The sequence below is a fragment of the Lytechinus pictus genome, chromosome 7 (assembly GCF_037042905.1).
Source record: "Lytechinus pictus isolate F3 Inbred chromosome 7, Lp3.0, whole genome shotgun sequence".
NCBI lineage: Eukaryota > Metazoa > Echinodermata > Echinoidea > Temnopleuroida > Toxopneustidae > Lytechinus > Lytechinus pictus.
This window is the reverse complement of record NC_087251.1, coordinates 13,544,315-13,568,620: the sequence shown is the minus strand read 5'-3', so window position 1 is coordinate 13,568,620 and position 24,306 is coordinate 13,544,315. Positions and strand designations below refer to the sequence as shown.

Sequence of the window (24,306 nt, the reverse complement as noted above, 5' to 3'; positions counted from 1 at the left end):
ACTTGATTACTATTATGTCCAAGTTTCATGAATCAGATCCATAAACTTTCAAAGTTATGATGGTAATTCAACAGATAACCCCAATTCGGCCAAAGTTCATTGACCCTAAATGACCTTTGACCTTGGTCATGTGACGTGAAACTCATGCAGGATGTTCAGTGATACTTGATTAACCTTATGTATAAGTTTCATGAACTAGGTCCATATATTTTCTAAGTTATGATGACATTTCAAAAACTTAACCTTAGGTTAAGATTTTGATGTTGATTCCCCCAACATGGTCTAAGTTCATTGACCCTAAATGACCTTTGACCTTGGTCATGTGACATGAAACTCAGGCAGGATGTTCAGTAATACTTGATTAACCTTATGGCCAAGTTTCATGAACTAGGTCCATATACTTTCTAAGTTATGCTGTCATTTCAAAAACTTAACCTCAGGTTAAGATTTGGTGTTGACGCCGCCGCCGCCGCCGCCGTCGCCGCCGCCGTCGGAAAAGCGGCGCCTATAGTCTCACTCTGCTATGCAGGTGAGACAAAAACCAGAGAAAATATATCGAGTGCACTTCCTTCTACAAGACATGGCTAAACTTAGCTAAGAATGGTCAAGGTGCCCGCCCTAAAGCTAAGAAGATATCAAGAAGGGAATGACTAACCAGTGAGTAGAACAGGCTTCTTGTTGAGTAGGAGCAGGCTTGTTAGGAATGAATACCTGATGGTATCTACTGTGGGAACCTGACCACCATCTTCAAGGGATGCCTACAGGAAAAGACATTAATTTGATTTTCAAAGATCATGAACGTATTACTTAATTTCTTTCACTAAGACTTATCATCATCATCATCATCATCATCATCATCATGATCAAAACCATAACTATCGTCATCATGATCATCATCTTCATCATAACCATTGTTATCATAGCCATCATCATTATAACTATATTAGCATAACCATCAACATTATCACTATCATTGTCACATCATCATCATCATCATCAAAACTATCAACATCATCATCATCACAATCATTATCATCATCATGACCATCGTCATCATCATCACCATCACCATCATCATCATAATCATCATTGTCATAACCATTATTATCATTATAACTATATTAGCATAACTATCAACATTATCACCATCGCCATCACAACATCATCATCATCATAACAACCATATCAGCATCACCATCATATTCATCATCATCATCATCACAATCATCATATCATCTCTACCTTACCTCTTTGCTCATTTGGTTGGTAACTCCCAGCTGTTCTCCTAGAGAGACATGGACAACACCCTTATCGATGAGTGACTTTGTGCTTGGTACCAGCTCATCCCAAGGAACAAACTTACCACTCTCAAGGTTCACAAAATAATGGAAGATGGTTCTGCTACCAGAGGGTAGTCGCACTCCTAGAGAGGAATAAAACCAAATCATAATTTTAAACATAATTCTACAATTACCATGTACTTATGGTAATGCTTGTCAATTCCTTTATAAAAAAATGTGCTTTAATCTTTGATATAAACCCATTGTCCTTTTCGGATTTCCTCATGATAATGTTTGAATTGAACATGCAAAAAAGAAAACCTTAGATTCAAAGTCCACTTTCTTGAAAAGATCACTTTGCTTTTCTTAAGATTTTGACAATCATACACAAGTTGCATAGAGAGTTAACTGCTTATTGATAAGTTACAAGCAGCTTTCACCTTTATCAAAGGAGTTTAATATCAAAATCTGCTAACATTTTGACCTCAGCCATATATCAGGAAGATTTGCCAATAATTGCAATATCAAACAGAATATCTGATGGTACGGACACTGCTTTTTCATGCTATAGATAGACTTGATCAGTCACAATTCTTTGTAAGGCAGGACCCTGAATTTAAAGCTTGAGAGTACATTTTTTCCTCATCAGTCACATTACACTTTATATGATTTTCTGAAGAATAAATCTTCCGTACATACATGTAGAGAGGTGACCTCTGGAGTCTAGAATGTCTGCTTTGATGATGATGATTGATCCTTTGAAAAATGTACACAATTACCAAAATATAGACCCTAAACTACAACATAAACCTTACCTTATCCTCATTTAGTTTTAACCCAAAGACCTTATTTCAACTCTGTCTAATAAATGGTCTTCCGAGAAATTTTGGCTTAAGCAATTGTCTCTAGAGCAAATGTTGCACCACCAACTACTGTGCAACATTGTCTGCATTCAAACACATAAATCTCTGTTAAAATGAACAAAGAATTTGGAAGTTCCTCCATCTCAGATATCTATAGCACTCATCAGTAACAGACTACCAGGAAAACATTTCCCTATCATATAGTATGAACTGAGTTACAAACAGACTCACCTAATGGTGGCTCGGTATCAAACATGTCATGCACAAAGCCATCAAATTCATATGAGATGTTAAGCTCCACTAGCTCAGTCTTCTTCCCTCCTCCTCCTGCTCCTCCTCCACCACCTGTTGTTGGTCCAATGGAGATACCCCCATCATCATCACTATCATCTTCTCTCCTAAGGACACCACCAATGGACCAGACATAACAGAAGACAAAGATCTTGCCAAGCATGTTGAGAAGCTGGTCTGGGTACTTCTGGAGGTACCATTCTTTGGTGCTGGTAGGGAAAAGAAAAGGCAAACAATAAAGTCATTCAAAGAACTGAATTAATCTACTTCAGAAGGTGGAGAGGTGGTTTATTCAGGGAAACACCAACTTGATACCATCAAGTACATGTATGTCACATACAATTAATGAAAAAAAATCTAAGAAAATCATCTAAAATCAACAAAAGTCCAATGCTTGAATAACTAGTTTGGAACTTGGTATCTCTTTAATCTTTCTGGAACCTCTTCTGGTTCGAGATCCAGATTGAACTGAGTCACTAGACAAAATGCTCTCTCCAACAGGAAAGATATGATATGACTTACTTCCCCTTGTTAGCCTGGGTCTTTGGTTTCTCTTTAATCTTCCTGGAACCTCTCCTGGTACCAGATCTAGATGATCGACCAGAATGACTAGACAGAAGACTCTCACCACTGGATGGTCTCTCTTCATCTAATAAAGAAATAAGACAACATATACTTAACAATACTTGTAGATTGCAATTTGTTCTCTACATCGCAATATATCTATTTCAGTCCCTAACCATATCATATATCAAGTGTCTGCAGCTTTCATGTGGAAACCAATTGCCACAATTAGTGCGTAACAGGTTTTTTCAATCACCCAAAGTGGAATAATTTTTATGAGTATTGACATAGAGATCGGTAAGTTCTGCACATAACCTCATATAGCAAGGTTGCTATCTAACTTAAGATCTAAGGATAAACCCACACAGGGGCAACTGATTGATTTTTAACTCACCAGGGTTTCCAAAGCCGCCATTCTTGCCTAGGAAGTCAAGGAATGCACCAAGAAGGTTGCACAGGGTGTTGACCATGCTTGTCTGTGAGGCTGGTACATGCTGGTGACCCTTGTACTCCTGGACAAACTCTAAGCCCTTATCAAGACTCTTGTCAAACAGAGCCTGCAGATGCTGCTTCCCACTATCAGGTATCTGTATACACAGAAGGAGTTGAAAGATAATCTATTAGAGAAGAACCTACAAATGGACACTCTCAATACTTTTTTTTACTTTCCCTTATATTTTACAAGGATTTAATTTGCTGAGAAGTATTGAGCTATAGAAAAAGTATCAAAATGAAGCGCAATGTACATGTAGCAATATGAGGGTTACATCAATGGAAGAAAAATTGTCTGTTTACAGAATATTTATGAACAAGTTCAAAATCTGTGCCCTTGCATTTTATGGATTGAAATTTCTTCACACAAAGAAACGTTTTCAAAGCTAAATATGATAACCAGAAAAGATATACAGCTAAAACCTACAATCAAGCTTGCCTTTTATAACCACCTCTTCAAAAAGAAAAGACCTCTTTCTTGTCTCCCTTGAGTGGTCTCTACAATTATACATGTTGACAGCATCAAACAGCATCAATACTTACATCCTTGGATAACTTTGAAATCCATGTCTTCACAGAAGGTCTCCATCCAAGATCAACTGGGTCCTGCAATAATACACAATGTTAAGTGTACATAAATGTTTAATAAGAATATAATGCTTCATACAGTAGTCATCCTATAAAGGAGCAAAAATAAAAATTGAAATGAAATTGAGAATAGTTTCGAATAAATATCACATTATGCACTTTGTTCAATGGAGCTGTTGGGGTGAGGATATTGCATAAGTAATTGGTCTACTTTCAATATTTCAGAAAAGGAAAACAAAACTTTATCAATGTGAGATAAATAACAATATAAGATAGTATTAAAAAATAATATGGAAGAAATATCTAAGATTTGCTGGAACAACATGAATGAGACAGCTATAATGATGAAAGCCAAAACTCACCAAATAGACCATAGCACATCTACTGATAGTGGCTGGACTGGCTTGGGAGAGATTGTCCACCTCAAACAGCAGCCTCATCCCAGGGGTCAAGCTGATTCTCTCTCCATTGGCCAGACAAAGAAGCTTACTATCATCCAGGGCCGTGTTGAGGTTCTCCACCCACAGAGTATCCACTGGGCCATCAAGAACAAGCCACTGCCAGTCATTGGGTGTCTGCTCACCGGCACCATGACCCATCTTCTCACTGCGGTCCTCTGTCACTGGTCGGATGCTGTCCCCACCAGTGGTGGAGTCCATGACGATGGACTGGGAGGCGGAGGTGGATGGTGGGTAGGAGGTGCCTCCGGGGGATGGGCCTCGGGAGGCTGATCTTGGAGTGGTCATCTGGAAGGGGATGGTACAATGGATTTCATCAATGTAAGGAGATTATAACATTGTAATCCTAAACAACACCAAATCACATGTATAAAATGAGAACATGTTTGCAAAAGGTGCATTGTTCCACGATTTGTCCAGCAAACAAATAAAATTGTAAAAATATTTAATGGATTACAAGGCAACAACATAATCAATACTCTATCTTACCCCTGACATAGACTCCATATCCCTAGTAGTCCCACTGATATTAGTTCCTGGTCTACTGTCATCCTCCCCTCCTAGGTGATGACTGGCATTCTCTCTGGAGAACTTCCTGACAGCTGAGGCAAGGAGACCATCTGTCCACTCCAGGGTGTTGGGGTCAGTCTGACCGTAAAGCTCACCCATCTTAACGCACTTAGGGTTGAGTGTGAACGTGTCCACTCGCCCCTTCTTGCCATAGGTTTTCTAGATAAAAGGATCGAATGGTGATTGCATTAAAATGATATCTGCATGTGCATGTAAATGGCAATGATATCATTTTAACTTTTTATGTCTCAGGAAGGCAAGGGATCCCCAAAATGTAGTTCAACTTAAAGACACAGCTAAGTGAAAACAAAGGTAGACGACTCAATATCACGTCTTCTAAACATAATCTGAGTAAAATGTTGAAGTTGACCCACCATGATAGTTTTGCCCTTCTCGTTGCCCTCTTCCATGTGAATTGTGGGTAAAACAACCAGCGCCCTCTGTAGGATGCTCCTGACTGATGTCTTCCCACCGCCTGATGGTCCTACCAACATGACCCCATGACGGACAAGAATCTGGGAATGGAGTTGCTTGACATGCTCTATCTGACTGGGCCAGTGCTGCAAGGTCAGGTCACGTATGGCCATGGAGATTGCTTTCTGTGAGGGAGTTAATGATGATAGCGGTTAGAGGAGAAAATGACAACAAAAACTACCTGACTAGATTGGATAGGGTGGATAAAAATGCTACAAAAACAAAATACAGTCAAACCTGCCATATGAACAACCTGTACAGAAGAACACCTGCCTAGAAAGACTTATTAATTTGGGTTTCCCTTAAATAGTATTTGCTATTGAATGACATCTGTATGACAGGATCTTGTCCAAAGAGACTACCTGCTCATGAAGACTCTTGTTCTTGACTCTCTCGGGTGGTCTTTATAAACACATTTCACTTTAAAATGGATTACCAGATTCTGATTTGGAATCAGGAATAACTTTATTGTATGCAGAGAGCATTACAAAGTAGGAATTATAAGTAGATGGGACAAACATATCTCTACTGGGGCGATAAAACCCTGAATCTGATGTGAATCATTCTGGGGCCCCGCTATACAAAGTTTAGTAGTTGATCAGTACAAGCAAATCACAAACAGAGTTGTATGTTACAGGACTGCCATGTCCTTGTATCCAATGGGATATATTTCCTTTCCAATGACAAACATGTAGTGGCTGCCTTATTTAAAGTAGAAAGCTGACATTTTGCGGATCATCTGAGATTAAGTAGTCATAAAGAAATTATTTTTCCCAATTTTGATTCACATGGTTTTATTACCTTGGTGGCAATATTACTATCTGATGGATATTCTATTCTCAAGTTTTTCTTTTTTTAATGGACAATGATGTCATAACAACTAGACCATGAAATATCCAATGTAACTCTTTGACTGCACTTACCTCTAAAACCCCATAGTCTGGTTGCGGTGGGTCAATTCCTGGGAAAAGATCAGCTAAGATATTCTCAAAGAGGGGTACATCTTCAGCCAAGAACTTGGGCATGTTAGCATCCCTCAGAGCATGGATAAGAATGAAGGCTTCCTCTAGCTCACTAACAGGTTTCGATTCCGCGGACCTGTAATTATAAAAGGTATCATATTGGCAACAGAATTAATTTCATCAGTAAATATATATAATTTCATTACAGAGGTTACTTATGAAATAATTTTTTCTAAATATTTGAATTATGTTCAATTCACGCAAGTGACAAACAATAACAGAAATTTGAATTTGATCAGTTGTATTAGTCTTCTTATAATTAAACACAGATCACTTAAGAGTAAGGCAGGTTGTTAGCTCATGAAAATGTCACTGAATAAAGTTATAATCATTTACAATTGATTTACATCAATATTTTGGTAAAATATACTTACTCCATCTGAGCCTTTCTTTTTCTTTGTCCAGCCATAACCAGAACAGACTTGATAGCTCTCATACCAAAATCATAATGATCCTATAAAAGACAAAAGTTCGTAGAAATATGCAACATTTTTGTGAAATATAAAACAAATTGTAAAACTTTGAATTATTCAATTATGTTTTTATCACGGAATATATTATCACTAAATACTATATAAAATATTATGGAGTAATGGCAGAAAAATATCTATTAAATTAAATGTAGAATTTTTAAGGTTATAATATTAAGTTCTTCAAGAAGTTCTTAAGAAATCAAGACATTATGAAATAATTTCAAAAAGATTTTTTAAATAGGTTAGAAATGCCAATATGGAAATGTGTTAAATCATAAAAGAGACCCATATAATGAAAGAATATCTTGCTTGTTTTGCCTATTGCTAATTTCTACCTCCATCATTTGGCATATGTTATTTACTCATAGATAAATGTATGAACGTTTGATGGCTGTTAAGTTGGATTACGTCGAAATATATCATTAAGAAAATAGTACAACTATGTGTTAAATCATCCTAACCTTAGTCTTAGTCAAGAAATAAAATAGAATAGACCGCTTGTCACCAAGCTTTTGTACGGGGACAATCTGGTTCTAGAAAACAAAAGGTTAATACTGACCTGTTGAGAGAGCTGTTTACTGGCAAGCTGATAGAGATTGACTATCTTGTTGGAGAGTGACCTGGCGGAGGTGAAACCCTCAGAGAATAACATGATCTCAGCAATGAGGGCGTAATCAGGTACCATCATAGATACAGGACGGAAGAGGGATTTCAGATTGTCGGGAAGCTCCACACGTCCAGCATACCTATCGAAGGATATCAAGTTGTTTTGCAAAATATAAAACTAGCACATCAATAATGTAGTGCTTGCCAGAAATCCAGCACAAGCAAAGAAATCCATGCAATTTTATTGTATTTGAGTTGGAAATGATTTAAAAAATCAAAATCAGAAGACAAATGAAAGAGACAATGCTTACGTTGGGTTCATGGTAATGAAGACTCCACATGTTGGATTGAGCCTGATGTCACGACCTTCAAACATAAACCTGTAATAAATCATGAACATTAGATTATTTTATTACGATCTGATACATCTCTAAACATCATTCTGAGAAGTAGAAAACTTTCTAAATTGTGTTTGCCCAGGTATTTATCCATGAGACTAAATTAGAACTTGACCTGTATTCTATAATTATTTTCCTACAGCCCAGAAATCATTACAGTTTTTTTTTTCAACTTATGGAACTGAGTTCATTACACTTATACAATGAGCATTCATCTTAAGTATGCATAAAGACTCATATTTTGAACAAACCATCATTTTACAATGATTAATCTACACCCTTTAATTTAGTAAAATATTTCCATAATTTCCAGGATATCTCACAGAAACCAATCTGCATTTAAAATGAGCTGCAAGCTTTAACCTACAAACTCTGATAAAGATTGTAATATATTTTAGCACGAAGAATCTACACACGCTAAAGAAAATTATTATTTAATTGTCCAATATTTTTCAACTTGTTGCATGGAAGCCTATTTGGGGATGAAAAGACTGACAGAGGTAATGCTGACTGCTCCTTTTAATCTGTGAAAGTCTGTTCAGGGGAAGGGATGGGGGTCACTCAAGTTCTTACCTGAGGGCATTAGCATCTTTAGCAGTCTTGATGCTGTGAAGTTGTTGAGCAATGACAGAGAGTACCTCAACATCAATTCTGTTGAATTCATCAAAGCAACACCAACTACCAGACTGAGATAGACCTGAGAAGAACTTGCCCATCATCTGTGAATGATAATAAATTGTATTAATCAATGCTGTATGAAAACGAAAAATTCAATATGTGTTTTAACCACTTTGAGTAATTATCAGTATAATAGTCATTTAAAAAAAAATGTATATCAATAAAAAGATATATCATTCAAATCCAAATGCTAAATCAATTTTTTTTCACATTGAAATAAATTCACTCACCTTATTAAAAACATTCTTTTGATGAAATAATGACAATTGTAATGTGCGACATTTATAAACTAGTAGTGCTATATACAAATCTTTCTAATTGTTTAAATATCAATATAGAATATTACGTTAATCCATTTTGAAAGGTACCACAACCAAAATGTAGCACAGGAATAACAAAAATACTCTTTTCAGAAAACAACAAGATCATGTCACCTTATAATCTAAGCCCTCTGAGCAGTTGAAGACCAGACACAGCTTCCCTACAGCCTTGGCTAGATCCTTGACTGTCTCTGTCTTACCCGTACCAGCCGGTCCAGCCGGTGACCCACCAAGATGCATATGCATTGCACCGGTCAGTGTGAGGTAGCAGCGGTCAGTCAAGGGTGTGATGACCAGACGTAGTGAGCAGCCCAGATACTCGTAGCCATACTGGAAGGACGCATTGGCCTGGTGGGCGATACAGGAATTGCTTTGTTCTTCCCACTGGTAACGTAATTGCCTGACAGAGAATAGGGGTAAAAAGTCAGGAAAATATGTAATAATTCATAAGGTACAAAAAAATATGATGTAAACAGATTTTAACAAAATTTGAGATATTTAACTGAAAGATAATATCAGTGACATATAGAGCATGTATATACAGTATGTGTACCATATGCAGTGATAAGATGATGATTACTATTGAATATTTGATGTTAATGAAGAAGTCATTGCCTTAATGACAACAGGGGAACAAGTAGAACCTGAAACAGTAGATGAACCTGAGTTTTATTTGCAAGCTTCCACACAAGAGAAACTCAAAGATGAGCACAGGGTGTGGCGATATTGGATGTAATCATTTCCTATATCTGGATGCATCAGATATCTACGACCATATGTTGCTTACGCGTGAACAAACTCAATCTGAACATAACCTCTTCATTATGGGGAAAACTGACTGCGAAAACACCTTGCTATGCTACATCAGAAGTAAAGAGGAGATATTGCTATGACTTCAACGGTCAAGAGATGTGCAAAAACTGTTTTCTGTAACTTCATTATTTGGGTGAGAGTCACCTCAAGAACATCATGAAGCATATGTCAACTGAAAGAATTACATTGAAAAGTCATGGAAATGCTGGAAAGAAACCAAAGCATGCAACGTCCTTTTTACTTGCTTCATGCATTGTGAACTTCCTGGGGCCTGTTGCATAAAGCTTTTTACCTGAGAAAACTCTGGTAAAAACTGAAAACTAAGGTTAGTCTGATTTCTGGTAAAAAACAACCTGAGTTTTCTCAGGTAAAAAGTTTTATGCAACGGGCCCCTGGTGGAGTACGCCAGGGAGAATGGACTGCCACAGCCAGCAGCTCCCTGTGAGAGAGACAGCAATCCATAATACTGCCAGCATACTTGACCAAAGAAGAAATGTTTAAGATTCATGTTGATGTGTGCACCAAGGCAGGATATCTTCAAGTGCAACATACATCATTTAAGGATACTTGAAAATCTGTATGCCACCACATTACAGGTTTCAAAACAAAGAGATTAGGTTTGTCATGAATATGAGCTTGGTAGAAAAGAAGTTTCTACCATGTCAGAGGAGAGGAGCAGATTCTAGCACTCACTGAGTCTCTAATACAGCACATCAAACAAGGTAAGGAAGGCAGAGCCTATTACATCCAATGTATCACAGAAGCAGAACTGGAGAAAGAGCTGACTTCAGACTCTGAACCTTTGTTCTATCCTGAGCCAAACAAAATACACCTAAATTCTGTCTATTACACCTTTGATTTTGCCGAAAATATATGTATTCCGCATCATTGAAGATAGATGGCCCTTTACATTTTTTGTTTCCTAAAAAAGTGCAGAGTGCCTGATCAGAGTAGCTCTTTGAAAGCTAGGGTATTGATAAAATTACCATGCTAAGCAGGGCTTGTGTTGAGAACAATTTTGACACCAAAGTGGCTACCCAGGTTGAAATATGACATTATTATCATCTTAGCTATCAAGGAAGAAAAGAAGCAAGTCAACTTCCTATTTGATGAGCATGAAACCATCAGTCAGGATGGAACAACATGCCATGGTCCTGACTCCATATCCATGCAGTCTTTCACACAGCACAACAGAGGAGAGCAGGATGCATATGTTGGTAAGCTTTATGCATTTCGCTCTTTGTTATTGCTTTTGCCCCTTAAATTAAAATAAAATATATGACATATATCAATGATAGACTAATTGAAAATACGGTAAATTCCAAGGCTATGTATAGGCATTGTAAAGGTGGTTCAGTATCATCTCAGAGTACATTTAGTCCTATATCTTGATGCAATTTAATGTTATAGAAATAAGAACATTAAAACAAATTTGTCTCATCTATCTTATAAAGGAGCCTATTCTGATTTTTTGCAAGTCAAATAGAAATCTTAGTGAAAATGGCAAGGTATTTTGAAAATTTTAACTCTTATGTTGCGTCATGACAATATGTTCATATAATCAGTTTTATGATTATTATTATGAATGAATAGTAATAATTATATTAATAAAACCAATAAAAAATAATGATAGTATGAATAATGATGTTAATGGTGATAATGATAGCGATGTCTAAAAATCCAAGCTAAAAAAGTCTTCCTCAACAGTCCTTGAAAGAATAAACTTACTTTGTCCACTCAAAATCATCACTCTTCCTGATCTTGCCATCGATGAGATTATTCACAATATCCCTGGAATGTACCATGATGACCATGAGCGCCTCCACACTGTTTCTCTTATGATGGGTCAATGGTTTGGTCACCATTCCAGCCAGGATGTTAAGACGGTCAACCAATCTATCCCTTGATTCCATCAGGGCTTTTGAAGCCTTGTGAGCCTCTAGGCTCGCTGTCACCTCTCGGTTGTACATAATCTGGACCTGTGGCAACATTAAGGTCAAGTTTTAAAAAGCTCTTTAAGAATGCTAGCAACACCTGACATGGAAGTAAAATATAGCCAGAGTAGTTGGCACTTTAACCTGTAGGTTGCTCTCATTTCATAAATGACAAGAGACTATAAAAATTATTATAAAAATGGTAACTACTACCTTTTACATCAAATATTCAGGAATGTAAAAAAGGAGTAGGGTATAACGAGAGCTATAAGAGGACTAGCTCCATTTAAAACCTTTTATTATTTCATGATGCCATGTGGCCTTGTGCTATTGAATGAAAAATAAGAGCCAGACTGAGCCTGTTGAATGAAGAAAAAAAATAATCAGCCAAACTTGTAAATTGAACTCGGTTTGGCACAATTCTGCCGGTGAATTTCACACAAGAAAAGAAAAGCATGGAAAAATTTACTCTAAATAATTCTTTTTCGTCCAAGAAAGAACCAACAAAGTAAATCCTTTTGGAAATTTGACATTCCTGTTACGAAGGAGAAGATATACAGTATGAACAAAACAGGAAAATTAAATTGAAAAATTATATACTAGCATTCAGTCGTAATGTAATTTTGAAATACAGGATAAACTTGTTTATGAAGCAAAGCACTGAAGAAACTTACCACAGTAAGAACCACCTGGCCCGGGTGTGACATGACCCAATCCTCAAGATCTTTACCCCACTTTCCAACACTTTCTTTCAAGTTTCTGAAACAAAAAAAGGGGGTTTTATTAAAAGACTTGGCAGTTAAAAATGTACACTTTTTCCCTTTAAATCGTTTTATAGATAATACAAAATAATTACACAATCATGGAATAGATGAACATGTATGGTTGCCATTAGCCTATTTCTTTATAAATGATAAACACTGAAGAATGTTCTAAAAAATGTAATACATACACATTATAATGCTGGACATTGGGTTAGTATGACCTGATGTCTGACAGAAATCAATAATTAAGTTCTTTGGAAGACCGATGAATGAGCAATCTACAATTTATAAAGTGAATGTCACAAAATGATAAAATAAGACATCAACTTGTCAAAACAATAAAGTAACAAATGAAAGAGCTTCTTCCTTTGTTTCATTTTTGTTTGAATACTCCTAAACCAAGTCATGTCATTCTTTCAGCCGACAGACATTATTCATTTATTTAACCTATAGATTATTGAATAATTGTTAGATTATTTCACGAATTGAATAATCATCATTTGCGTTCTTAAACAGAGAACAATTAAATATTCATTTTCATGGTCTGATATTGTACATGACAATAGAAACACAATGGGTTACACAAAACATGATATGAAAATGAAACTTGAAATTGCGTAATATGCCTCATTAGATCAAGATATAGAGGTACACTTATTATTACAATGAACAATAATATAATTTAAGTCTAAATTATGTCTAATTGTAGGTTGTAATTAGAATGATGAAAATCAATAAAAAAATAAAGCTATTCGAACAACAACTGATAACAATGTAACGGTTCACTTTTAAAAGTAATATGCCAATTACAGTTTTAAAAAGTCTTGCATTCTTTTATATTGGTGTTTTCATGGCAGGGTTTACCAAAATAGCATGCATTCATATGGGTTACATGGTTATTTTTCATTTATTCCACTGCAAGTATTTGTGCAAACAATAATAGAAAGTGAGAGAAGGGATAAAATATAAATAATTATCACAAATAAATGAGCAAATTTGCCACAGATATGAACTATATACAACATAAATATGTAGACTTTAGAGATACAATATTTCTAAAGTGCAATAAAATGTGGCACTTGCAGCACTAAATACAAAACAAAAATACAACATGCAAACTCATGAATAATAGAGATGAACAAAAAATTGAAATGAAAAAAATTTGAAGGCATGAATGCAACAGAACACAATTGGGATGCAAGTTTAACATCACATATGGGAATTATTCAATTACTTTTTCTTGTTTTGAAAGTAGAAACAACTCAAGGTGTATAGATGTATAAATTATGTGTCTATGAAAGCAAAATTGAAAAGCAGAGTGAATGACAAAAGAAAAATAATTAAAAAGATTATTTTTTAAAAGAAAAAATAATAATTTGTGTTATGCTTGAATTGCAAAGGCTGCATTGTTTGTGCAACACAGAAAGGATTTTTTTTCTTCAATTAACATATAAAATCAACTCAATCCATATATGGGATAACTCCAAAAAATGAATATGTGGGATTAAACAATAACACTGTCAATTTTACTAAACTGTTCAGTGTTCCCCCATAGGAGCTGGAAATGCTTATCTGCCATCACAAACTTAATGAATCTGAGAAAATAGGACAGAGATAAGAAATCAAATGAAAGAAAGAAGACAAAATATGATACACAGAGGGTTAATAATAAATGGTTAGTATGCAAAGACTAAGGGTGTATAGAGTATGTTTTCTATTCATAGCATGAGAAGAGTTGGTAAGTGAACAGAGAAGATTAGATATATAATAATTCCTTATGGCAATTAAGAGCAATAGAATTACACGTCATATAGAATGAAATGAGAAAAAAATGAAATGTCACACTGATTCTTGTCAGAACATTATATACATAAGATGAAATATTCTGAAAATAATTTTGGAAACTTTCTTTTAACAATATATCACAAACTTTCACTGCAAATTTATTGTTTCTTGTATTTGTTTATGTAAGCATGTGTGTGCGTTGTAATGTCAGCATTGAAAATACATAGGAACAAGAAGGAATTCTGCTCTGACATGGCTGCAATATTGGAAGAGTAATCTTTTTTTAATAGCTTCACTGCACACCCATTAAGATGGGGAAACAATAATCTATTCTTTAATTCTCATGGCATTCTGTTAAAACAATAGGTGCCTCTCTGGGTTTTTTTTCTTCATATCTCTGCCTCACAATTTCTGTTCCTTTCTTTTGTATTTGTCGAATTATCTACATCAGTTCACGTTTTCAGTTTTTCTTTATTTCTCATACAAATGTATATTTGCAGGAAGTCAAGTATTTGAAATTCATCTTAATTTACGACATATCCAAACTATTTGATTTACACCAATAAATGAAAATAAACCATTTCATTCCTTGCATGAAAATAGCCAAGTATGGAATAATGTTGGACCTTATCAAGTTGGCTCTGGTACCAAGAAATATTAAGAATTTCAGAAGAAAGTACAATTATCAAATATCTTTTACCTTCTGACAGAATCAAACATGGCTGATTCCACACTGCCAAGCCACTGCTCAACCGGATTCCGAGCACGTACATTCCTGTAAAGAGGGAAATCATACTTATTATTTGACAATTTAATTCCAGAAAGACACTACATTTGCTGTGACCAAGAGAGTATTGTATTGCTTGTTTGATTTAATCTATGTATTCTATTATTCAATGCATATCAGTTTCTGACCATAGTACACCTACAAACTTTTCACTGGATACCAGGTTCAAATCCCTGCTGCAGCACCAGTGTCCTCTAGCAAGGCATCAATATAGCTTTGCCACCCTCAGCCCAGGTGAGGTAAATGAAAATTTCAAGGAATTAACTCCTTGACATGCATTTGCATTGAAAAGGCAGATGGCTTACAGCCAAGGTTGTGATATCCAAAGTTCTTTCTAAGCCCATGGAAAAATTAGATGGAAACACAATATGTGCTACACAAGAATGTAATATTATTATCATACTTTCTGGAAGACAATTAATTAATTGACTTACTTTGGCAAGAAGATGGCCTCTCCTTCTGCTGATATCATAGCCCTGACTGTAGGAGGTAGCTTAGGCTCTCTCTGGAACTCAAGACTCTTGATATTACCAAAACATTTCACAAGATGGGGCTGAAAGACACAACAAAACAACTTCAATTACTTTAGAGGGTAGAGGTAATTTTGCACTAGATTGAACGAGGAGAATGTGTCATCTTTGTTGAATACATTATTTACATCAGGATAAAATAACAAAAAAATAAGATGGGTCTTAAATGAATGAAATACATAAAATATCTTGGACTATAGTGTTATTCAGAAAAAAGGAAAAATCCAGATAGTAATTTTTGTCACCGACATTTTCTACATCTAATGAAGGTCATGATGATTCTTTTGACATAGATTTTCATGGCTTCCTTGTAAAAGGATATAGACAGTTGCATACAGGGTGATTAAGTTTCTATTGTATAAGGTTATTAAATTGATTTAATGATAATAAGATGAAGAAATGAATGGCCCACTGTACCTGTACAGCATCAGGATTTTTGCTCTGAGCCAGTATATCCAGAAGATCATCATTACTGAGAAAGTAGAATCTTGGAAACACCAGTCTCTTGGTCTCAAGATAATCCTACAGAGACAGGAAATATAACATAATGTCAAGCAAACATATGATGCAGGAATTACAAATCATTTCAGGATATTACTTGGTCATCATCAGCATGAGCGCCCAGCTGAGGCGGATACCGGCGCTATACAAGAACCCATCATCATTTAGAATCCATTGTCAAACTAATACTCGATGCTTGGGCATCTTCTTGTACAGTTTCACTCTGAGTATATCTGGGTCTCCAACCATTCTTCCATAGACAAGAAAAAGAGCCCTCTTGAGCCAATGCATGATCTCTCTTCTACCACAAGTAATTTTCCAAAACAATTTGAGAGACGCAAAGTTGTATCCCTGGCTAAAAATGTGCATGCTCACAAAATAATTTACTAAATGACAGAACTCAGTCAAGTTACACCTTCAAATCAACCATTTTACCTCTAGGCATTTATGGATCTTCTCTAGATTGGAGTTGTTGGTCTGAAGAATCTCAAGGACACCTGGTAACGTGGCACACCTCAGGGCATTGGGTCTGTCCTCTGTACGACGCATGATGTCTTTCCAGGACTTGTCAACACTGGCAAATAGCTTAGCTTCAGTGGGAAGTTGTCTGACAGTAGGAAAGGAGATGATTATATTTCATATTTTGTCTCTTTGCTTCTTCTGCTCATTTAAACTTGAATGATAAGTTACAGCATCTTAATTCTGTATTTGTCTGCCTATAAAATAATTAAAATCATAATCTTTGGGGTTTTGCAAGGAGAATATTTGGAGTTTATAGGGTAGAAGTTAAGTAATGAGATCTTAAAACCATTACCTCTGTATGTCGGGTGTAGTGAAGATCTGTTCCAGATAGAGCCAGTTCCTCTGACACATCATCCATTCATCCAAGGTACGGGAAAATACATTCAACTTCCTGTCCCATTCATCAACAAGAGCCTAAAAACAACCATTAAAAATACACAAATAATGCATAATTATACAAAGAGAAAAAATATCCACTTTTGATGAATATTGAGTTTTGATTGGCTGAGAAGCATCAGTCTCTGACTGTTGCTATGGTAATTGTCAGACAATGACAATTTTTCAGAGCTAGAAAGGTTCAGCACTGAATCAGCACCCTGGGAATCTTTACATCAAAGGACTTCGTAACAGTCAGACACTAGTGCTTCCCACCGCACACCTTACGGCTGGTCCACAATCCGATTCTGGGAAAAAATAGCATTTTGCTCATTTTCTGAAAATGTGAATGCTAAGTATCTTTTTATTTGAGGTTCAAATTAATTGTAAGAATACTAATATAACAAATTTGGATGATTGCAAGCCTTTATTTTGGATTAAAGGCCAAATTACTTTCAAATCGTAGCCCACCGTACGATAATATGACATCATTACAACTAGATATTAAATCTGCTTTTATTTGAATAAGGATGATAGCATAAGTCACAGATTTCAACATAGGTTTACGTACAATCATTTTAAAAATCATATAGTAAGATATTCCATGTCTCAACATTGGCATCAAATTCTACTACGTTTTATTACAAAATCTTGTCACAGACCAGTCGTAAGGTGTGCGGTGGCCTTAAGTCAATCAAAATAAAAGGCGTTTATCAGATCCGATCAGATCTGGTTCTTTTTCAATTACTTATATCATTCACTCTATTTGAATTGTATTGTAAAGTTATAATTTCATATGTCTTGTATAGTACGTTCTTATGATGGCTCTATGTATATACGTATTATGCAGGGTCCAGGGGAGCGTTTCATCAACATTTTAATCCGACAAGTTGTCAGATCTGACATCTTTCCATGATTTTGATTGGCTGAGAGGCACTGTTCCTATGGTAACTGTCGGATAAAATGGGACTTGTCGGATAAAACGTCCGACAAGTCCTTTCATGAAACGCCCCCCTGGTTCATAACAGTATTTGATGACTGAGCAGGCTACCCGGGGTTAAGAAGACAAATAAATGAAATAAATATATAAATAAATTTAAAAAACTTGTAATGCTACAAATGTTGATAAAACATGCTCCTGATCAATTATTTTTTTGATGATGACATATATGGTTAATCACCAGATATCAATTAATAATCACATCAGAATGATGTACATCTGTCAAAAACCGATTCACATGCCATTGCACTTTGTCTGTACACGTCATAAGGATTCCCATTCTGAAAAAAGAAAGTAATACCTTGATAGGAGTGACATATCTTGAGCCTCTGATGGTTCCGATAGTAACTTGACTCTCCTCCAACTGGGTCATGATGTCATCGGCTCCTGCGATGATGCTGAAGTCACGCCCACTGTGAGGCACAAGACGGAAGTCTGTCACTCTCCATAGATCAATTACCTGGTAAGGAGACGGGAGGAATCATATAATGATAATGGCCTCATTCTGTCTAGACATTAATAACCTGAAGCTGCACAATAGCAGCTCAAATTGACAACACCAATGATTTTTTTTTTATTGCTGATTTTTTTTTCTTTATAAAATTTATGCAGCTGAAATAAAAAGTAATGGATTAAGAATATATATGAATGTTACAAATTTTGATGGAAAGACAGTGATTGGACATTTTTCCTTATATTTAGTGATTATCTTCCTTCTAAAAAAAACTTCAGAATCAAAGAAAAGATGTAGTAACAATGCTTATATGTTTATAATATGTGTAGAATTATTATTTTTCACTCTAAAAAATTTACAAAGGCTCTGAATCATACAATTGGGGCAAAATCACAAAATGGGGTCACTTTGTTTGTCCCTCATGGGTGAACAGATTTTGATGTGCAAGATGATGCACTCTTACCTTATTCAACATGACCTCGAGTGTAGCTTCATTACTGGCTGTTGTGGATATATCATTAATCTGGTCTTTGTATTGGAAGAGCTGTGAGAAAACAAGAAAACAACTATTTGTTGTACTGAATACGGTACATGATACATGGGTGATTCAACAAATAGATAGGATTGATCTACAGCTTCGAGTACTCGATTGTAACTACTAGTGAATCACCATCAGGCATCAGTTGTTTTTTTTCCATAGTATAGCAGGTGTTATATACAAGAATTACAACACCAAATTATTATTCGAAGAATTCCTAAAACTATTTCTGGATTTTCAAACTAGATTTTGACTGGTTTAAAAAAAAAATTCTGAAAAAATAAATTGATGAGTGTCCTTTATTCAGTAGTTCATAATGGGAGAGATTACATCTAAAAAATAATGAATTCATATGAAATAAAGAAGATAATATTAGAAAACATTAAACGAATCTTTTCAGATGTAAAAGCATCAAATATGTCTCCCATACCTGCAACTCAAGGAACTTTCCAAGAGTGAAGTTCTTATCCCTGATGATAGCCCTACCAATCAGGTTCTGGATCTCTTGCCAATGTCTTGGTCTAAGAGCTGGATTCCTCAAGGCTGTGATGACAGGCATACCTTGCTTGAAACTCAAGACACGCTCCTTCAGCCGTGGAAGGACTTCATTTGGTGGTAACCCTGAAGAAATATACACATTTTATTAAAAATTATCATCTATGCTATGAAACCATTGAACCCGTTGACTACTGAATGCTATAATGCTATAGGCTTTGTACAAAAATCACCCAGTCCCAAAAAGCAAAGAAAGGAAATATCATAACAATCAATGTAGGCATTACTGTGGTCCATTACAGAATAAAATGCAATTAAAGGCATTCAATAAAATCAAACGTAGCTCGATTTTTCATCAATCAGAATGAAGAATTTTGGACTTGCAGCTGCGCGATAACTTATATTGAGCATTCAAGTATCACCAACTATGAATAATTACCAAACAAATGCCCACATACCCTGCTTTCTGCTGTATTAGCTAATATACAGGCAATATGCATTTTGAGAGGATATGTTGGTCAGGGTTGACAAATTTGAAACTTTTCCACTTGGGAAAATTAAATTCAGGGATGTCTTATTTTTTTGGCCTGCTGTCACAGATCTTCTGTAATTTGAGCTGCTTTTTATGTATGCATTATATTTATTGCCACCTCCATCTTCTTTACAATATTGTGAGAGGTAATACACCACCAATATCACCAATAATAAATCACCTATCCAATATTGTCTATTCATTTAAATTTCAAAGTCACAATATTCTTATATCTCTCATATTGTGCAGCAATACTCGATAACACATCTGCACTTACCTTTCTCCAACATGAACACTGTTTGGGTGAACTTGCTGACATTCTTCTGCATGATGTCCACATTGAGGCCATCAAACTGAGTCTCTGTCCAGTCTTCTACAAGGTTGCCCCATTCATCTGAGGATTCCCAGAGGAGTTTCCTCAGCTGCAGCTCTCGCTCTATCTCTGAAAGCTCAGAAAGGATCTGCTGGGCACTGGCACTGCGGTCGCTGTAGTCCGACATCATGATCTCTCTAATGAAAGTGAATGGTCAGTTGAGAAGTATTATTCAAGGGAATGGCATAGTAGGGTAGAGAATGAATAATTCCTAAGGGTCTTTCTGTATAAGGATGACAATGTATTTTGCAAAATGACAATGGCATTTTACATGCACATAGCATATAGCAGAGACAATAGAACTGTAGCATGATTTCTGAATAGAAATAATATTAGTAAATAGGGGACTTTTATCAGTAAAACCCAACATAAGGAATTTAAATCTCTTTGAGTTTCTACATTTGTAAGACCTTAAATCATCAAAAGAAAGTGACATAATTCTAAGTCACATGCCCTGCACACAAACGCATTCAAGGGTCCACAGACACAAGTTTGCCCTGATCATTTAAGATTTTTCTTTCAAAAATTTTGAATGTGAGGGTATCTGAAGACTCAACAGCAATCTTAAAATTTACAGTGGATTTTGCTTTACCATCATACTCGTCCTAAATAAAATATAAAAAGACTTTGCAAGCTCACCTTCCATATAATTATATTTTGCTTTATAACCTAATAATAATCTCCTGAAAGCAGGAAAGTAAACTTACTCTGAGATGCCTTTCATCTTGTTCTGAGTGGAGATGGAGCTACCAAACCTATCCTGGTAGCTGGCATAGCTCCTAGCCTTGCCTGACACAGCATTGAGCTCATCACTCAGTAGTTTCAGGTTCTCCATGGCAACCACTGCCAGGGTATCTGCACTGAGCAAGGTTGGAGCCGTAACCCGATTACGGATGTCATATGCCTCAGACTGTCAAAGGGAATAGATGATGTGGATAGATAACAACAGACATTTATGAAGTATTCATGAAGCTTTTGTATGGGGCTACTGGGGTAATGTGATGTGTAATGCATATATTGCAATTTGTACAAATTATCATTTCAAAATGAAATACAACTCAACAGACGTAAATTACTAGCATTTGAGCTACATCGATGAAAACAGGTTTTCAAAAAAAGCCTTCTATAACATATCTATGATATAAACTAACATTTAGAGATGGTATTATGGATGTAAATCTGAAAAAAAACATTAAAAATAGAGGCAAAGTTAAACTCACCAGAAGTCCTTGAATATGAATATTGAGATCATCACTGAATTTGCTGATATTCTCATCTTTCTTAGCTTCACAATATATGATGGTGGACTGCACAAATAAACAGGGCAGAACAAAATAGACATCAACTTAATTTGCATTACAGAGTCATGTTGGAAGAGTGCATTTATGCAGAATTTGAATCTGCAAGTAATTCGTTGATACTCATAAACATGCATTGCAAATATATCTGCTTTTCTACGTACCCCCTCCTTCACCCTACTTTTTCACTCTATCTCTCTTTCTCTCACTCCTTCCTTCTTTCTGTTCTCTCTTCCTTTGTTTCTCTGCCCATCTCCTCTTGCTCCCTCTCTCTTTCTCTATCTTTATTTTTCTTGCTTCCTCCCCCTCTTGCACTCTTCTTCTGTCCCTCTCTACTCCACATGAACTCAACTCACTACCCTTCCAATCGATCTTCCCTTCTATATCTCAAAACCATACCTTAAGATGCTGGAAGCTTGGCATGAGTGTCTGATACAAGGCCAGCTCCTCGGGCTCTATGGGGACATCAAAGTCTTTGGCAATGGTGAAGAGTCTTGTCACTACGAAGTATTCCTTCTCCAGGGATGGTAACTCTGATCCCATTCGAGAGAGGAATGATAGATGTTCCACAAACTCTTCCACAGACTGGGGCATGTGGTCCAGCTTCTTGGAGGCACTCTGTTATGATACAAATGAAGAGATCACTATCTATAGGCTGTACTCATAATTCAAATATCAATAACTTGCTTGGGTAAATTGACTTGATACCTCCAATTTGGGGGAAAATCAATTTTTAGATTTATTGTCAGGATAATTGTGATATCTTGTCCAAATCCCAGTTTGCTATAACAAAATATTTAGCCACTATTCCATGTCAAGGGTGTAACTATCACACTGAATACAACTCTGCCTGCTCCACTCTCTGTGATTTCCTATCACAGGTGAGGTAACTAAGAGTGGTATTATAAAAGAATGTCCAGACTGGATTGGAATGAGATTCTTCTTACCTTGATGACTTTGAGGAGGTTCTCATTGCGTCTGTTAGCAATCTGTGGAAGTCTCCTGACTACAGCCACCATGACATTAGTAGGGTAAGGAAGACAGGTCTTCTGAAAGTTGTGAACCAAGACATGGATCATCCCACTCCGACGTTCCTTCTCCATGTTTTCCATGGAATTAACCTACAACAGCATCAACAAAATGAAAGCAATACAAGGAATGAAAAAATACTTTCTTGACAGGATTATTACAAGGGCCACATTTAACACAAAATACCCCTCAAATTTGCAACATTACTTATCCTATTTTATTTTAGGGTGAAATATAACATGTCTTTTTAGAAAATGAATGAATGAAAAAAATATGGACATGACCATCATCAAAATCCAGAATCCGAAACCCAGGGTGATAATGTATCTGTAAAGCGCTTATAGAGGCGATGTCGCTGGGTAGTAAAAACTATGTAGAGTGGAATAATATCATCATCTCTATCAAAATTGTGCACAAGCAAAACTATTCAACATCCCTCAAATGTGTGTAATCCAACCCAAAATTGCCCCCACTGTTTTCAACAAATATCAAGAGCAACATTTACCATTTCTGAGTGGGCCGAGAGAACATGGTTAAATTCTTCAGTAGTCCATTCTCGCTTTTGGAGTGAGCCCTCTACATCTACTCGTCTGGCCTGATCAACCATACCAGTATATGGTTCAAAATTCTGCAAAAAAATACAGGAATATGAAATATTAGAACTGACAAACCACACCAGTACAATTCACTACTTATTTTTTTAAAGAATTATATTCATTGGTATATTTAAAAAAAAGAATGAATTGTTACTTTCAATTTCAATTGAAATTTCTACTTTCATATATCACCATTACTGCACATGAGAAGAATTACAATTAGAAATAAGTGATAAAAAATGCAAATATCTGTATAGGAACTAATAATGATCACAGGCTCTGCTGTACAAGTATAGCTTACAACTATCAACGATAGTTGTAATTACCTTGGCATATTCCTGAACTGAGTTGACATTTTCTGATACTGCTTGGAGCACTTCTGTTACAGAGCTACCATACTCCCCATCCTCACCAAACAGAAGCTCTAGATCAGGCCAAGGTCGATGTTTCTCTTCATCATCCATACCCATGGTGGAGAGCTTCAGGTCATAGCGGGGAGGGCTCCAGAACACTTGGAGGTAGGGGTCACGGTGTAAGGCTTGGACTTGACCTAAATTCAAAACCAGTACCAAATATTGGGTGTAGTGGGCATAAAGGTATTCTGTTTCATAATAAATTGTTTTCCAACCACCTGGGTGAAAAATCATTCAAATGATGACGGAACACTACAAAGACTACCACCACCTTTAACAACATCAACAACCATGCATCAGAAAAATCTCTCATTTTCACTATTAGACATTAATTTGAAGAGCATTTCATAAATTTTTTTTGTCCAACAAGTTTATCCGATCTGACAACTTTCCTACACATTGATTGGCCCAGAAGCACAGTTCCTGAGGTAATTGTCAGATAAAACATACTTTGTTAGATGAACTATCCAACAAGTTCTCTCATACAACA

The 24,306-nt window shown here is 36.0% G+C and overlaps 1 protein-coding gene across 3 annotated transcripts in view; it reads right to left on the bottom strand.

Annotated features, from left to right (window-relative positions):
• Window positions 1–24,306, bottom strand: part of LOC129265487 (dynein axonemal heavy chain 6-like) — a 77,432-nt gene that overhangs the window by 31,890 nt on the left and 21,236 nt on the right. For all 3 annotated transcript variants that reach the window (XM_064101973.1, XM_064101974.1, XM_064101975.1), the window contains 32 exons: window positions 23,730–23,953; window positions 23,313–23,435; window positions 22,726–22,899; window positions 22,178–22,396; window positions 21,701–21,787; window positions 21,188–21,390; window positions 20,385–20,617; window positions 19,511–19,701; window positions 19,006–19,086; window positions 18,390–18,548; window positions 17,006–17,127; window positions 16,627–16,798; window positions 16,108–16,212; window positions 15,595–15,713; window positions 15,074–15,148; window positions 12,499–12,583; window positions 11,619–11,869; window positions 9,192–9,477; window positions 8,653–8,798; window positions 7,993–8,061; window positions 7,635–7,821; window positions 6,977–7,056; window positions 6,504–6,678; window positions 5,481–5,705; window positions 5,026–5,265; window positions 4,441–4,824; window positions 4,034–4,096; window positions 3,393–3,585; window positions 2,957–3,083; window positions 2,375–2,643; window positions 1,248–1,423; window positions 656–758 (listed from right to left, as the gene is read on the bottom strand). In XM_064101973.1, the coding sequence (XP_063958043.1) occupies window positions 656–758; window positions 1,248–1,423; window positions 2,375–2,643; window positions 2,957–3,083; window positions 3,393–3,585; window positions 4,034–4,096; window positions 4,441–4,824; window positions 5,026–5,265; window positions 5,481–5,705; window positions 6,504–6,678; window positions 6,977–7,056; window positions 7,635–7,821; window positions 7,993–8,061; window positions 8,653–8,798; window positions 9,192–9,477; window positions 11,619–11,869; window positions 12,499–12,583; window positions 15,074–15,148; window positions 15,595–15,713; window positions 16,108–16,212; window positions 16,627–16,798; window positions 17,006–17,127; window positions 18,390–18,548; window positions 19,006–19,086; window positions 19,511–19,701; window positions 20,385–20,617; window positions 21,188–21,390; window positions 21,701–21,787; window positions 22,178–22,396; window positions 22,726–22,899; window positions 23,313–23,435; window positions 23,730–23,953 (5,346 nt within the window). The remainder of the gene's footprint in view (window positions 1–655; window positions 759–1,247; window positions 1,424–2,374; window positions 2,644–2,956; window positions 3,084–3,392; window positions 3,586–4,033; window positions 4,097–4,440; window positions 4,825–5,025; window positions 5,266–5,480; window positions 5,706–6,503; window positions 6,679–6,976; window positions 7,057–7,634; window positions 7,822–7,992; window positions 8,062–8,652; window positions 8,799–9,191; window positions 9,478–11,618; window positions 11,870–12,498; window positions 12,584–15,073; window positions 15,149–15,594; window positions 15,714–16,107; window positions 16,213–16,626; window positions 16,799–17,005; window positions 17,128–18,389; window positions 18,549–19,005; window positions 19,087–19,510; window positions 19,702–20,384; window positions 20,618–21,187; window positions 21,391–21,700; window positions 21,788–22,177; window positions 22,397–22,725; window positions 22,900–23,312; window positions 23,436–23,729; window positions 23,954–24,306) is intronic.